We start from the raw sequence: 14,243 nt of genomic DNA, 5'->3' as shown, positions 1-14,243 counted from the left end.
TAATTAGGCACACACTTACCTATTTCTTTATTAACACTACTTTCATATGGCTCATTTGTTCCTGGCAAAGATTTCAATTTTGCACTCAGACGTTCTCCTTTAATTGTTGTGCTACCAGGTTCTGACATAAGAGAGAATAATGTTCAATATGATTTTAGTTGAACGTAGCACAAACAAAGTCTGTATGAAATATGAAAGTTAGAGCATTCCACATGCCCTCCTGGCTCATAATCAACGTTCCTAACTACAACTTGTACCCACAATATGCCACCAAGGCACAATAACGTCAATAACGCATGTCATAATATAATTTGCCACAAAGCCAAGATATAAATCTAATAAATACCAATGGCATAGCACATGATGTCATGTTCTCCTCCTCCAAGGAAGGCTAGGTTTTTTTTAATCTGAATCAGAGTCATTAGGAATCTTATAATTTGTTAGTTTGTTAGTTATGACATTTCATAGGTTCTTCCCTACCATTCCCTGGTTTCCTTAAACCTGGTTCTCTTGGAGCAAATATTTTCATGAAAGTATGTTTCTTACTGAAATTACACACTTCCATAAGCTGCATGTTTCTGTTCTTTAACAGAGAAGCACTGTTTATTTCCATTTGCTTAACAAGTTGCTAAATTGCAAATTATCTACCTGCATTTTAGTTTTGCTGAGACTGAATTTTATTTGAATGACTGCTCGCATTGATTGTTTCCATATATTTTAGAGATCCGAGTTTAAACATATGACTCTTTCATTTTGATGTTTTAGTTCTCTGCTGGGTTTTATGGAATGTTGCTCAGAAAAAAACAAAACATTTGGCATAAAATTTTCTAGTCAATCATTTATTCTGTCTCTTCAGACTGAAATACAATGGATAATTTCAAGCAGTGTTTCCCAAACCTGTGTAAATTACCAAAAATTGATTAAAAATGGTTTTTCTTTGACACATGAATCCATTACCCAATCACAACAGGGGCATTTAAATTGATTTAAACTGTTTTACCTATATTGGGTAAAAAAGACTTTCTGATCAGCAGTTTTGGATAATAAAGAAAAAAGTTTGGGAATCATTGCTTTAAGAGAATATACCTTAATAGCACTCAAATTTCTATGACAATGTTTCATGGTTTGAATTAAAAACATTATGCAGTATAGCATGCCAAAGAGAGAGAATACTGAACGTCTGTTCTTTAAAAAGTTACATAACAAACAACTTTTGAAATTTGTCCCAGGTTCTAAAGCAGGGGTGTCAAACTTGATTTCATTGAGGGCCATATCAGGGTTGTGTTTGACCTCGGGGGGCCAGGGTGGATGTGGCCAGGGTGGGCATGATCAGCATGATGTCACTCATGATGGGGAGCGCCTATGCTGGCCCGAATGCTCTGCCAGTGAAAACGGGCTCCTGAGCTCTGTTTTCGGCTACAACAGCCTCCTGCAACCCTCTGCCAGCAAAAACAGAGTTCAGGGGGGCCACACACGGCCCTTGGAAGTTCCGTTTTTGGTTGGGATGGCCTCCTGCAACCCTCTGCCAGCAAAAACAAAGCTTAGGAGGGCCACATGCAGGCCAGATCTAAGCACCCCCCGGGCTGGGGTTTGACACCTCTGTTCTAAAGCAATGCGTAATGCCGTGGCATTTGTGTTAGACCAAATACCTATAAAAATGTAAAAAATATGTACTGTAGTAGGCAAATTGTGTATGTGTAGTGGATTGTGCATGAAAGCATGTAACAAATTTGTGCGTTGCAGTTGAAAAAAATCTGCCAAATTCAATAAAGCAAACCTGACAGATCTGCAAGATGAGGAACAGAGATAAACTAAATTGAGACATTGCAAAAATGGTCACATTCATAGGGTTAGGGTGAACCATTGCAAAAATGGCTCACCCTAATTCTAATCCTAATCTTAATTAGAAAAGTACTCACCACCTCCAGCACTCCCTTCTCTGCGGGCACGGGCGCTGCCATTTCTGCCAGACCTGACACGCTACAAATAATAAAAAAGACAGAATTACTGTTTAATATCAATAATTATTACAGCATTCTTTTACTGGAATGGGACAACTTGCCACAGACAACTTACTTTGGCCAGCTTACCGCAACCAACTTACCGCAACCAACCTGTTGCAGCCAATTCACTATAGGACAATTCGCCATGGCCAATTTGCCATGGGACAACTAACTGCGGGACAAGAGTTACACTAATATCGAAGAAATGGTGGAATGGAATCATTAAAGAAAGTATGCTAAAGGAGGGACAAATTGAATTACAAAAATTAAAATATTTTTTAAATTATTTTAAATAATTAAATTGAACATTTGAATTGTCCTGTGGCAAGTTGTCCTGCAGCGAGTTGTCGTAGACCCTTCTTTTATATAAATTATACCTCACAATTCTTCCTGAGACTACTTACTAAGTTTTAAGGCTAAGAAAGGATTGATTGGGAGGACAAATACATGTACATTTGTCTAGCTTACTGCATACTTCTCAAAATATAATATATTTCTCTGAACTTCTTGGATTGTGAGCCTTAAACATTAATAATGCAACTCCTATGGCTTGAAAAAGTGATGAGACTGAAAACTGCCTTTTTTTAACATATCTCATTTGCTGAATTAATAAATGCATGATTTTATTGTAGTGATGGACCATAAATCCTGTTTTAGCAATAGGAACATCTAGGGGCATGCAGAAAAAGCTTCAGTAATTTCTTTAAAAATATTTTATTGATCTGCATTTATTTATTATTATAGAAGAGCAAGCTATTTGAACTAATGCAATTAAGAATTTTAAAAAATCATCAGATGATTCAAAATGCGAATTGTGCAAAAAAGCAGAAGAAAAGGCAGATCATATATTCCAGTTTGTGCAAGATGATTATATAAATTAAAAACAACTATGTCACACAGTCGTTAAAAAGGTAAAAATTAACTTGTGCCAGTAATGAAACATTAGTGGCAACATAGAGTTGAAGTAGTTGCTGAAAATGAGCGGGTTTAAATATGGTGGAATTTTTGATTTCAAGCTAATAACATTTTGATACATAACTGATTGAAAAGAAGAAAGCATGGATAATTCATCTGGGAGACAGTAGAATAAAAGATAAAGAATGGGAGAAAATCAGAGAGTATCAAGATCTGAAAATCACAGTTGACATAAAGAAGTTTTTACCATTATGTGCTGTAGCACTCAAAAGCTATTTTGGTAGAATTATATTATTAGAAAGTCTAAGGGAGTAACATAATAAAATCAGATTGTATTCTTAAGAGCATTTAAGGAACTTGTGCTTTTAAAAATGACTTATACCTGTTCCCTTAGTTCTTTCAATTTTTCTACTCTTTTAAGCTTTGTTGCATATTCTTGCATTTCTTTCATTCCCATATCTGTGCAGAGTCGAACCAAGAACCGTAAACCTAGAGTATAATATACACAGTATTAAGATCATAGCAAAACTGAACTGGAGTAAAAAATGCATTCACAGGTGCAGCAATACAACACAACACAATATGGATCGGGAAACTTTTTCTGTAAAGGAGCAGATTCCTTTCACTCCTTCATCTCTGCAGTTATAGATGGAAGTTTTGCTGGCCAAGAAGGCCGGCAGCCCCTTGACAATGCTAGCTTGCCAACAAGGAAGTAATTGAATGGACAATATTTCATTGTGGCATTAAATCGGCTAGATTTCATAGCACCACATTTGAATTCTTAGACAACAGGAGTTATTAGAATCCTGCCTACGAAACCTCTTTTTGTTTTTGTTAATAAAAGAGTGCATGTCTTTTCCCAAACTCTCATACTTCTATAATAAATACTGAACAATAAGAGGGATAGTTTTTAAATTGAATAGATTAAAGAGTTTTAAAAGTCACTTTTAATTAGATAATCTATTATCATAAATTTATTAGGTAGTAATCCCTATTAAATATTATAGCACTTACTTCGTACACCATACATCAGAATGTACTTCTAGAGAGTACCTGTGCCTGACAGACATTTATGAAGTCTCATAAGAATCTACTTTGTGCAATCGAGATTCCATCAATCTCATTTTGCTCTCTATCACATTTGATGCCCTGCCATATAACAGAATTGGAAGAGACCTTGGAGGCCTTCTAGTCCAACCCCCTGCTTAATCAGGAAACCAGGGATGGATTCTACTTACCTTTACTACCGGTTCGCAATGGGATTACTCGCGCACTTTGCTCGCGTGCCTTGCTTCCGTGCATGCGCAGAAGCTTCTGTGCATGCACAGATCACTTCTGGTGATGTCAGGCTCAGTGGGCGGAGCCTCCCACCGGTTTTACTACCAGTTCTATAGAACCACTGCAACCCACCACTGCAGGAAACCCTATACCATGTCAGACAAGTGGTTGTCCAGTTTCTTCTTAAAATCCTCCAGTGTTGGAGGCAAGTCATTCCACTGACTAATTGTTGTAACTGTCAGGAAATTTCTTGTTCATGGCGACATCATGTGATGTATCGGGACTTTTTTCCCCTTCATTAAACCGAGCATGGGCGTCGCCAGCGCATGACTGGGAGTTTGACAGCCCTGCTTTAAGACTGTCTAGGACAGCTCCTAAGTAGTAAGGCAAATATTTGTGCATGAAATAATCTAGCAAAAAAGTGAGAAATGCTATAAATACTATAAAATGCAGTGAGCATTATATTAGATAAATTACTTACATTCAGCATTATCTGGAAACCTTCTATGAATTGTCTTGTAGGTATCCAGAGCTTTTTGATAGTTACCTATTAGCCAGTAAATAAAGAAGGAAACAAGCTCAGGCAGATAGGCTAAATTATAGACAGGGAAAACTATTTAAACTAAAATGCAATAGGTATGGACACTTACCACTTCTTCTATAGCAGCTGGCAACCATCAATTGCCATTTCACTTGGGTTGGCCTGTAAGTACACATATCACAGTGCAATGAAACTGAAAAACTTTCCTTAAATATCTAGGATATGGATGAAATTAATCAAAATGGAACTGCTCAGTGTGAATATTTTCTTGGACAAACTAATGATTTCTTTCTCTCTAAGGGAAGGTAAAAATATGCATCTGAAGTAAGTTTCATTGCCAATTTGTAATCTGAAAAGAACAGCACTGAAGATGGTACTCTATTCTGGATGGATGAACTCCAACCATTTTCAACACTACTTGGTCCAGCTAACAGGAACATATGTGTTTCAACTCCTTCATCTGGAGAGCAGAAAGCACATGCATATGAATTATTAGATGGTTATATTATCTCAGCATCACAGAGTTTTTGCTTCTTAAGTCAAACCATACATTCACATAATTTATATTATTACGTTGCCTCAGAGAAATTCTGAAGCCCATTTTCCCGCAGGCCCTACCGAGAGATGCTGTGAGTTATGTTTGGCATATAACCACTGATTTTAAAATTTAAAGCAGAAACCTATTTCCCGGAAAGCTGATTTCTAGAACAGGGGAGATCATTATTGAGATTATACATTTAATGCTCAGTGTAACATACCAAGGGGAGCACAACTTATTTGAAGCACAGTTAGAGGCCAAGTTTATTATATTGCCTTCTTTTTGTAATTTTAAAATTAAAATCTTTTCTATTTATCCATGACTATTGATTTTGAAATACTCAACAAAGCTTCAAGTTTCTGTAAGTACCTCTATTGATCTACATTCATTAAGAAATAAGTACTTTTCTATTGGTCATTTCCTAAAAGACTAGTGAATGAGAAAGTATTTTTCCTGAATTACCAAGATATAATCATAAAATGTTTTTTGATGTATTATGAAATTCTTACTAGGCTTCATTTAAAAGATGATTCCATCTTTTAATAGCATAACAATAAAAGGAAAATGGTTTAGTCCTGTTGAATTTATTTCTGTTAAATTCTTAATACTTTCATGAACTGAGATTCTATTGAAATCAGGATTATACCATTCAATTCTAAATCTTTCTCATATAAAAATAATGTTTATGAAATAGTTCTGATTTGTTTGATTTTGTTTCAGTGGTTGCCGCTGGTTTATACCACAGACAATACCTGAAAAAAATTGGGTTCATATGATGCATGAATCCAAACAATGGGATCCATCAACAAACTCTACTACCCAATTCATGGGAAGCACTAATATGGTATTATTTCAAAAGAGTTTATATCTAAATTGAGGAAACTGGAAGTAAACTTTAAAATCTATCATAGCTATTGGGTTCTATAAAAGCAATGTTTTTAGAAAATAGTTGTTTCAAAGAATTATATCCCACTTCAACATTCTTTAAGAAGAAAGCATGTCTGTCTGCCTGCCTGCCTGCTTCCCTCTATCCACCTACCTACCTACCTACCTATCTATCTAATCTCCTGGCTCAGATAGAATGTTTTCAGCTATTCCTTTGTCATTTTTATTGTCACCACTAAAGTTTTTAACGTTTATCAAGTAAACCCAGTAGAATCTAGTCAAAATATTATATGTATTCTTGGCTAAACCGGAATAGTTTAAGGATATCGACCTCTTTATATCAGAAAAGATCTAGAAAACTATAATCCAGAATAATTCATCCTTCTAATTTCTTGAAGAATTACTTGATTTTTTTTTAAAGTTAAATCATAGCATAACTATTTTAAAAGCATCAAAGAAACACTGAAAATAATTCTTGAAAAATCACCCAATTTTCTATATCTAATTTATGTCAGTGATAACAATATTGCAGAAAATGCCTGTAGAAGTGAAATGACTCTCAACATACAAGTGTTGTGATTACTTACTGAATAAGTGCTGCTCTTTCAAAGTAGTGAATGGCTTTTTCACAAAATTGTGTGTCAATGTAATAGGCTCCAAGCCATTCTATGACCTCAATGTTTGAAGGGAAATACCGATAGGACTAAGAAAATAAAAGGATTGAAAGAAATGTAAAATTAGTGATAAGGTTTATTTCATTTCTAAAATACATTAATGTTTTTAATCTTTGAGCCTAAATTACTTAATCTGTTTCTTAATAGTTTTTAACTTCTATATGTATTTGTATTTATTATGGCTGTTCACCGCCCTGAGTCCTTCGGGAGTAGGGCGGTATTCAAATATGAAAAATAAATAAATAAATAAATAAATAAATTACACATTTATGTGTAATTCTCCAGCTACTGAAAATACATAGTACATATATGTATAAAAGTAGTGTACTAATACATTCATTAATCACTAAAGAGAAGGTAAAGGTAACGGTAAAAGTTCTTCTCGCGCATATGTGCTAGTCGTTCCCAACTCTAGGGGGCGGTGCTCATCTCCGTTTCAAAACCGAAGAGCCAGCGCTGTCTGAAGATGTCTCCGTGGTCATATGGCCGGCATGACTAAACACCAAAGGCGCACGGAACGCTGTTATCTTCCCACCAAAGGTGGTCCCTATTTTTCTACTTGCATTTTTTACGTGCTTTCGAACTGCTAGGTTGGCAGAAACTGGGACAAGTAACGGGAGCTCACTCAATTACACGACACTAGGGATTCGAACCGCTGAACTGCCAACCTTTCGATCGACAAGCTCAGCGTATTAGCCACTAAGCTACCGCATCCCTTAAAGAGAATGTATCCATTTGCAATTAAGAGAAAAATCACGACATTTGATTTTAAAAATTGCTTATTTCTTGCATATTTCATTTTCAAGCATTTTAAAAATGAAGTAAGGAATCACTCCCTCAAATTATGATTTTTACTGGTCAATAATACTGTAATAAAATACAGTATATGACATTTGTTACAGTGTATTACAATTACAATATATGATGTGTTTCCTTTGAATCTATACAGTAGCCAAAACTAATTTATTTTGGGTAAGCAAATTATATAGCTTAATAATTATGACCCAATTGTAAAATTTATATGTATCATAAATCTATTGACAATATAGGAAAAGAGCTCTGATAGCCTATGGTAGCTAAACATGGTGGCCATTTCATGCATTGGAAAACATGAGTCCTGAAGAGAAAAATTATATAAAGTGATCATCCCATCACCTCTCACTCTCTCTGTAAACAATTCAAAATGTCGGTTGCCAGGGCAAGGCTATAGTCAGAATATGGTTCAAGGGATCTTTGTGTGTTATATAAAGAAGCCGCACATCAAAGCAAGGAGGATAATTTACTAGCAAATGTAATAAAATTATATTGAATTTTAGGTGAATGTTCTATAATTTAAGTATTTGTATTTAGACAAGCCCAATTCATATATGACACATATAATCAGACAGCAATTGTGGATGGCTCTGGAGGTGATGGATTATCTATACCTTTTCCAATCTGCACATGTCACCAAAACCAAGTTAACTGTATTAATTGTTCCCTTTGTTAAAGAATGTTATCTACAAAGTTTTTGGAGACAGGAATTCTAAATGTGGCCCTATTCTCTGAAACTGCATTCCCCTGGGAACTCAACTTGCTCCAATATTATTGGGGTTTAGGAAAATAATATTTTTTAAAAACAGAGGTACAGATGAATTAAGAGAGGTTCCTCTTATGTATGAGTAATGTAGGATATAGGAATATGACATTGGAATGTTTTACTATTATTGTATTAAACTTGTGGATATTAATGTTGTTATTTATCTAGTGCTATTTCTTAGTTATTTGAATCCTATTTAAACATGGCAGGATTTTAAATCGCTTAGATCTGATTAACAATTGGAGAGGCTTAATAGTACTAAATTATCAGCATTTTTTAAAATAAATCTCTGGTTCTATGGTAGTGATGGATTTATTAGTCTTCCCCAACCCAATGTCCTTTAGACATAAACTCCAGGAATATTCATAAGGGGAGCACTCTATTTCTCTTGATCTCTTAATAAAGATTATCTCAAATTTTCCAAAAATCTTTCATATTACCATGGTGAATGACAATATGTGTATAAGGGAAATCAATCTATTTAATCCTGTATGAGGATTTTTCCATGTGAAGAATGAGGTTAAAAATCAAATTTAAGTGTTGTATTACTGAATAAAATGTTTTCTCTGTGGAGTCCATATTTTTGACCAATAAAAATGTATTTAGATTAGAATTATTTTTATTCATCAGAATGTTTACTTCTTTGCCATCTTAAAAGTATCAAATTAAACTTATTTTCACTTACATAATATGCCTACTGTATATAAGAAAAAACAACAAAACAACAAACCCTTCCTTAATAATGACCTCAGATGCACCAGATTTTAATTCCATTAAGCCCCAGATAAGGTGCAAGATGAAAGCTGATATAGAAATGTAATTTTTAAAACACCTACCTCATAATAATATTGAAAAGCTTGAGACTTGTCGCCTTCACTGTCATAGAGTTCCCCAAGTTTTGCCAATGCGTGTGAGTCCGTGGGAACAACACTAATAAGTTGCATAAGCCACTCAATGGCCTGACTAGGGTCCTCCATTAATTCATATCTGAAATATTGTCAGTTAAGGAATATCTTATGAGGACTTTATTCATACCCTTGCAAGGTTTAGATGCGCACCTGCTGTGCTACAGTTGAGATCCACTGGAAGTTGAATATCTGTAGTGTTAAACATTGGATTTGTTGAAAAGATACATGCTTGCAATTTGGAAAAGAACTTGGGCACTATTTCGAAGAATTGCATGAAGCTTCAGAAAAGAATCCAATGCTTCATCTAGTCTATTTAGCTTTTTGTATGATAAACCTGCAAAAAGAGATATTTGTTATGAAAAATAGAAATAAAGTGAGGTAAATTACATTTTCCATAATGTAACTAAATGCAATTTCACACATGCTCGAAGGTTATCCATTTTGGGAATCTTTTTAATAATAAACAGTGACAAAACTCTGATACGGAGCTTAGCCTGCAGTTTTGGCATCTTATGGCACTAATTAGAAATTGTGGATAAAAGTGTCCTGGGAGCTTCTATTGCTTTGCTTTATTCCCACTCCCTCACAATGCCAAAATGGGATAATCACGGGTCTTCAAAACTCGATTTTATCTAAGGCATCTATAATAAACCACAATAATTTCAAAATGACATGCAAGTAATCGTCCACTTATGACTATTCGTTTAATGGCAGTCTGGAATTATGACAGCCTCAGAAAAAGAGCTTTATGGCCCACCATAAACCCCAGTGGTCAGCACTTGCCAAGCACCCGGCAATCATGTAATTGTCATTTGCCATTTTCTCTGCTGGCTTCCCCAGAAAGTCGGTGGGGCAGCAGGCAGGGAAGGTTGTAAACTGCTGCTGGCGCCTGTTGAGAGAAGTCCCTCTCATCTCTGTGTGCTGGCTGAAAGAGCTGCCTACCGAGGGCAGCTACATTCCTTCAGAGGGGTAGCTTCTGTCTGCACTTGAACTTACCATCTTGGCCCTCCAACTGTGGACCCCCCAATTAGCTCTTAATTTGTGGAACTCCCTCCAACTAGCTCTTAATTTCCAGTTTTAAAAATGACACATTCTTATCCAGAGTTCCAACCATCTCAAATTGCCATCCAAATTGACTCATAACTAGTTCCAATCATCTCAAATTGCAATCCAAATTGACTCGTGACTTACCAATATTATAAAGCGCTTCGGTGCATGATGAATCATTCCTTAAGGCTTCCTTATAAAACTCTGCTGCCTTCTCATAATCTCCATTTATGAAAATGGTATTTCCTTTATTTGTCAGAGCAGCTGGATTGTATCTGTCAGAATTTACGGCTAAATCTGCATAATTGCTTGCTTGTGTGATCTCATTTTCCTAAATTAACAAAGAAAGTATCTTATCTGGTTGCTGATGCTTTGGAAATTGACCATTTAAAAATATATTTTGATTCCTGATATACAGGAATAGATATACATTTGTAAAGTGTTGTTTCTAGCCCAAGGTTTTTATTAAAACCATACACCACCATTAGATTTTAGTACCTATTAAGATTATAACCCATTGGTTAAGTGATATAACAGTATATCTACTTTCTAAATATTTTGCTGGCATGGTTTTAAACAGATCAAATTCTTACAAATTTAATGAATCCAGTTCAGTTATCTTTTTCTTCAGACATTTGACTACCAGAAGTATTTCTACTCCCGGTTCCTCAGAATTAGTTTGAATATGACCCATGGTTCTCTTCATTGCTTCTTTCCTCTGAGAATCCATGAGCCAATCAATGTTGCTTTTCACTGACCAATTAAATATTAGGAGAAAAGATATTTAATCAATCCTGTTTCCATTATCAATAGTTTAACTTTATATCTTGCATGTATTTTGCTGATGATTTCCCCAAAGATCCAGGCGGTCGTAAAGGAAGGGAATTTCAAAGTTGCCAAAAGGGTATCATTCTAATCCATGTTAAGCACCTATTAAATAATACATCTTGGAAAGTTGCTGTGGCAGAAATGGATAACCTGTGGCCTAGAATCTATGTCACTTAGAAGAAACCAACTGATGTCAACATGTACCACTGAACTCACTGCTCTGTTACTTAGGAAAGAAGATTAGCCTACTTGAACTTTGAACTGTTATCTTTAAGAAAAGAAGCACATTTCACTTGAAGTAAACAATTTCAAGATAATTAACTTCAACAATTAATAAAATATACTCTGTGGTTATTCGTTCTTAAAACTACTGACTATATTTAAAAGTAACCATATGAGAAAATCCAGAGAAGCTCCATATCCTCAGACTTAAATCATTTTTTTTAAATCTTTATTTACTCACCAAAAAGTATAGAAAAGAAAGATTTGTTGCAGCTGCACTTTTAACTCTGCTATCCTTTTTTTCAAACATCTTTAAAGTGTCAACAGCCTAGAAATAATTACAAAAGTGAAATTACTCTCAATATAAAAAAACTACTCAACTCTACTGGATAGTTGCAGAAGCATGAGCTGCTTCTGAAAATTGTTCTAAAACTTCAGTTAGTGAAACTTCTGTTTTGAACTAGTAGACGTTGACAATAATTGATTCCAAAGTCTACAGCACCTGCATGATCTTCCAGTCTATTTCAGGATCAATTTATATACTGATGCTAGAACTGCCAGATCTAGCCAGGAGAAATCCATCTGTTCATTAGATGGCAGTAACGAATTAGAATTTTCTTTTGACTTGTCTACTTTTCTACAGCCCAGAAATTGTAGTCCTGTTAATATCAATCTTAAAATCCTTGAATGGGTTGGAACCAATGCAACTCCTTCTGGGTGTACTAGCCTGGACAATTAGCTCAGTCTTGAACCCTCTTCCAGGTCCTACTTCTGAAATCTAGTGGCAAGAAAAGAGAGAGGAAATCTGTATCAGAGGGTGGCATGTTTTGCTTCTAGAATGTCACCCACAAAAGAGTTCAATCCTACAGAATCTTTCTCTGAGAAAGAAAATGATGGGACATTGCCCACTTATGCTCAGGATGCTTGCTTCTCACAAGCTCAGGACAGTAATTTCCCTCAGGAGTGCCATGAGATGAAGAGAAGCCATCAAGCTCTCAACAGCAACAGAGTCTTTATAAGGACACTGGGTTCATTAACCTCACTTTTTAAAATCTTTTCATAAATTGACTCATGGAATAAAATAATATTTCAATTTGTTAAAGATATGAAATTATATTCTGTTCATGATTCAATGTAAAAATTTACCAGTAAAATGTTTATGAAAATACTATACCTGATTAAAATCTTTTTGCCGCAAATAGGTAATTGCTTTATTGATTTCCAGGTCATTGGCTAACTCTACATATTGAGATGTTTTTACCATTTCTACACACCTTCAAGATAAAAAAAGAGGTTTTTTTTTTCTTATAGTGAGTTTTTCTACATTAAGAAGGTAATTGTTTAAGTTGATCCTATAAACTGATTTAAATACTTGACAATTTTACAGACCCAAATATTTAAAAGGAGACTCACTGAGTACCCAATAAATTACCAAAACATTAATAAGATGAGTTTGAAAAAGGTTATATTGTTTGTTACTATACACCGGGGGTCCTCAAACTACAGCTCATGGGATGGATACGGCCTGCCCACTCAAAGTATCAGGCGCGCAGAGTGGTGGGATTCAGCCCCGTCTGTCACCCAACCCCTCGCAGTCAGCCTTATCTTCCAGCATCCAGCTGCACTTCTGGTTATTTTGATGGTTCAACTGCACTTCTTCTCATCATATTGCTGCTGCTGAAGGTAAGGCCAAAGGGCGCAGGTGGTTGGGGGAAGGCCGGCTGACCGAGGGGTGATGCTGCCGGTGCAGCCACGTGCTCTGGGTCAGTGGGTGGGCAGGGGAGCAGCTGCGGCCAGCTGGTGGAGTAGTGATGCCGCCGGCGCAGCAGCCATGTGCTCCCAGGTTGGCAGGTGGGCGGAGGAAGGGCTGGCTGCAGTGGTGGGATTCATTCTAGCAAACCTGTTAACTGTTTGCTCAGTTCTGCGAACTGGCTGAAGCCTCACCCCTCCCTCTCAGTCTCTGCTTTCTGGGCGGCTTGTCTCGCTGCCCAGCTGCTCACCCAAGCTTGCTAGAGCCACTTCACACCTTGATGCCACCCGAGGGGAGGGGGGGCAGGAGCAGGAAGGCTCGTTTCTCTGTATTTGCGTTGTTTGGCCTTTCAGGATGTTTTTCAGCTCCCAATCTCTGTCTCCTAGCTTTTTCAAAATCAGCTGGCTAACCCTCATTCAAATGCTCTTTAAGACAACCACTGGAGTACCTGAATATAATGCTTCGAGGAGAATTCACCCACTGATTTGATTCTTGCCATATATATAGTACATCCTTCAAATTGGTTGCTGAACAATTTTGATAGATATATTCATGTGTGTGTATGCTAAACTGATAAATTGGCCATGCCCACCAAGTCATATGATCACCCAGTCACATGACCACCTAGCCACGCCCACCCAGCCGGTCTGCCCCCCCAACACTCTGAGGGACCATGAATTGGCCCCCTGTTTAAAAAGTTTGAAGACCCCTGCTATACACGATCCAGGCTTTCAAGTGCAAACACACAATCAATAAAATAGAAATTATTTCATTTTACTTCATTCATTGCATATGACCATGACATAATATCCAATCTTTAACAGAATCAACCAAAGGATAACAGGTGAACAACAAAGGTCCATAGTTAAAAACTGACACCTACCAGTCATAACCTACTGCAAATGAAGTTTCAATTGCTGGAGCAATTAGTTTAGCAGCTGTCATAATATACTTTTCTGCTGTAGCTTTCCTAAAAAAAATATTCTAATGAAAAAGGGCAAAGCCTATATAGATATAATAGCTAACAGAAAACTTTATTGAAAGAATTATTAAATAAATATTAGATTTAAATATT

General features: G+C 36.2%; 1 protein-coding gene across 4 annotated transcripts in view; it reads right to left on the bottom strand.

Annotated features, from left to right (window-relative positions):
* Window positions 1-14,243, bottom strand: part of IFT88 (intraflagellar transport 88) — a 38,774-nt gene that overhangs the window by 4,278 nt on the left and 20,253 nt on the right. For all 4 annotated transcript variants that reach the window (XM_087894687.1, XM_034410030.3, XM_034410055.3 and 1 more), the window contains 12 exons: window positions 14,052-14,138; window positions 12,593-12,692; window positions 11,660-11,746; window positions 10,513-10,699; window positions 9,547-9,655; window positions 9,250-9,400; window positions 6,748-6,863; window positions 4,847-4,899; window positions 4,678-4,743; window positions 3,301-3,407; window positions 1,920-1,980; window positions 20-121 (listed from right to left, as the gene is read on the bottom strand). In XM_087894687.1, the coding sequence (XP_087750813.1) occupies window positions 20-121; window positions 1,920-1,980; window positions 3,301-3,407; window positions 4,678-4,743; window positions 4,847-4,899; window positions 6,748-6,863; window positions 9,250-9,400; window positions 9,547-9,655; window positions 10,513-10,699; window positions 11,660-11,746; window positions 12,593-12,692; window positions 14,052-14,138 (1,226 nt within the window). The remainder of the gene's footprint in view (window positions 1-19; window positions 122-1,919; window positions 1,981-3,300; window positions 3,408-4,677; window positions 4,744-4,846; window positions 4,900-6,747; window positions 6,864-9,249; window positions 9,401-9,546; window positions 9,656-10,512; window positions 10,700-11,659; window positions 11,747-12,592; window positions 12,693-14,051; window positions 14,139-14,243) is intronic.

Source organism: Pantherophis guttatus, chromosome 5 (genome assembly GCF_059756535.1).
Source record: "Pantherophis guttatus breed Tessera chromosome 5, ASM5975653v1, whole genome shotgun sequence".
Lineage (NCBI taxonomy): Eukaryota > Metazoa > Chordata > Lepidosauria > Squamata > Colubridae > Pantherophis > Pantherophis guttatus.
Note: the sequence above shows the minus strand (reverse complement) of the source record. Positions and strands in the feature narration are given on the sequence as shown.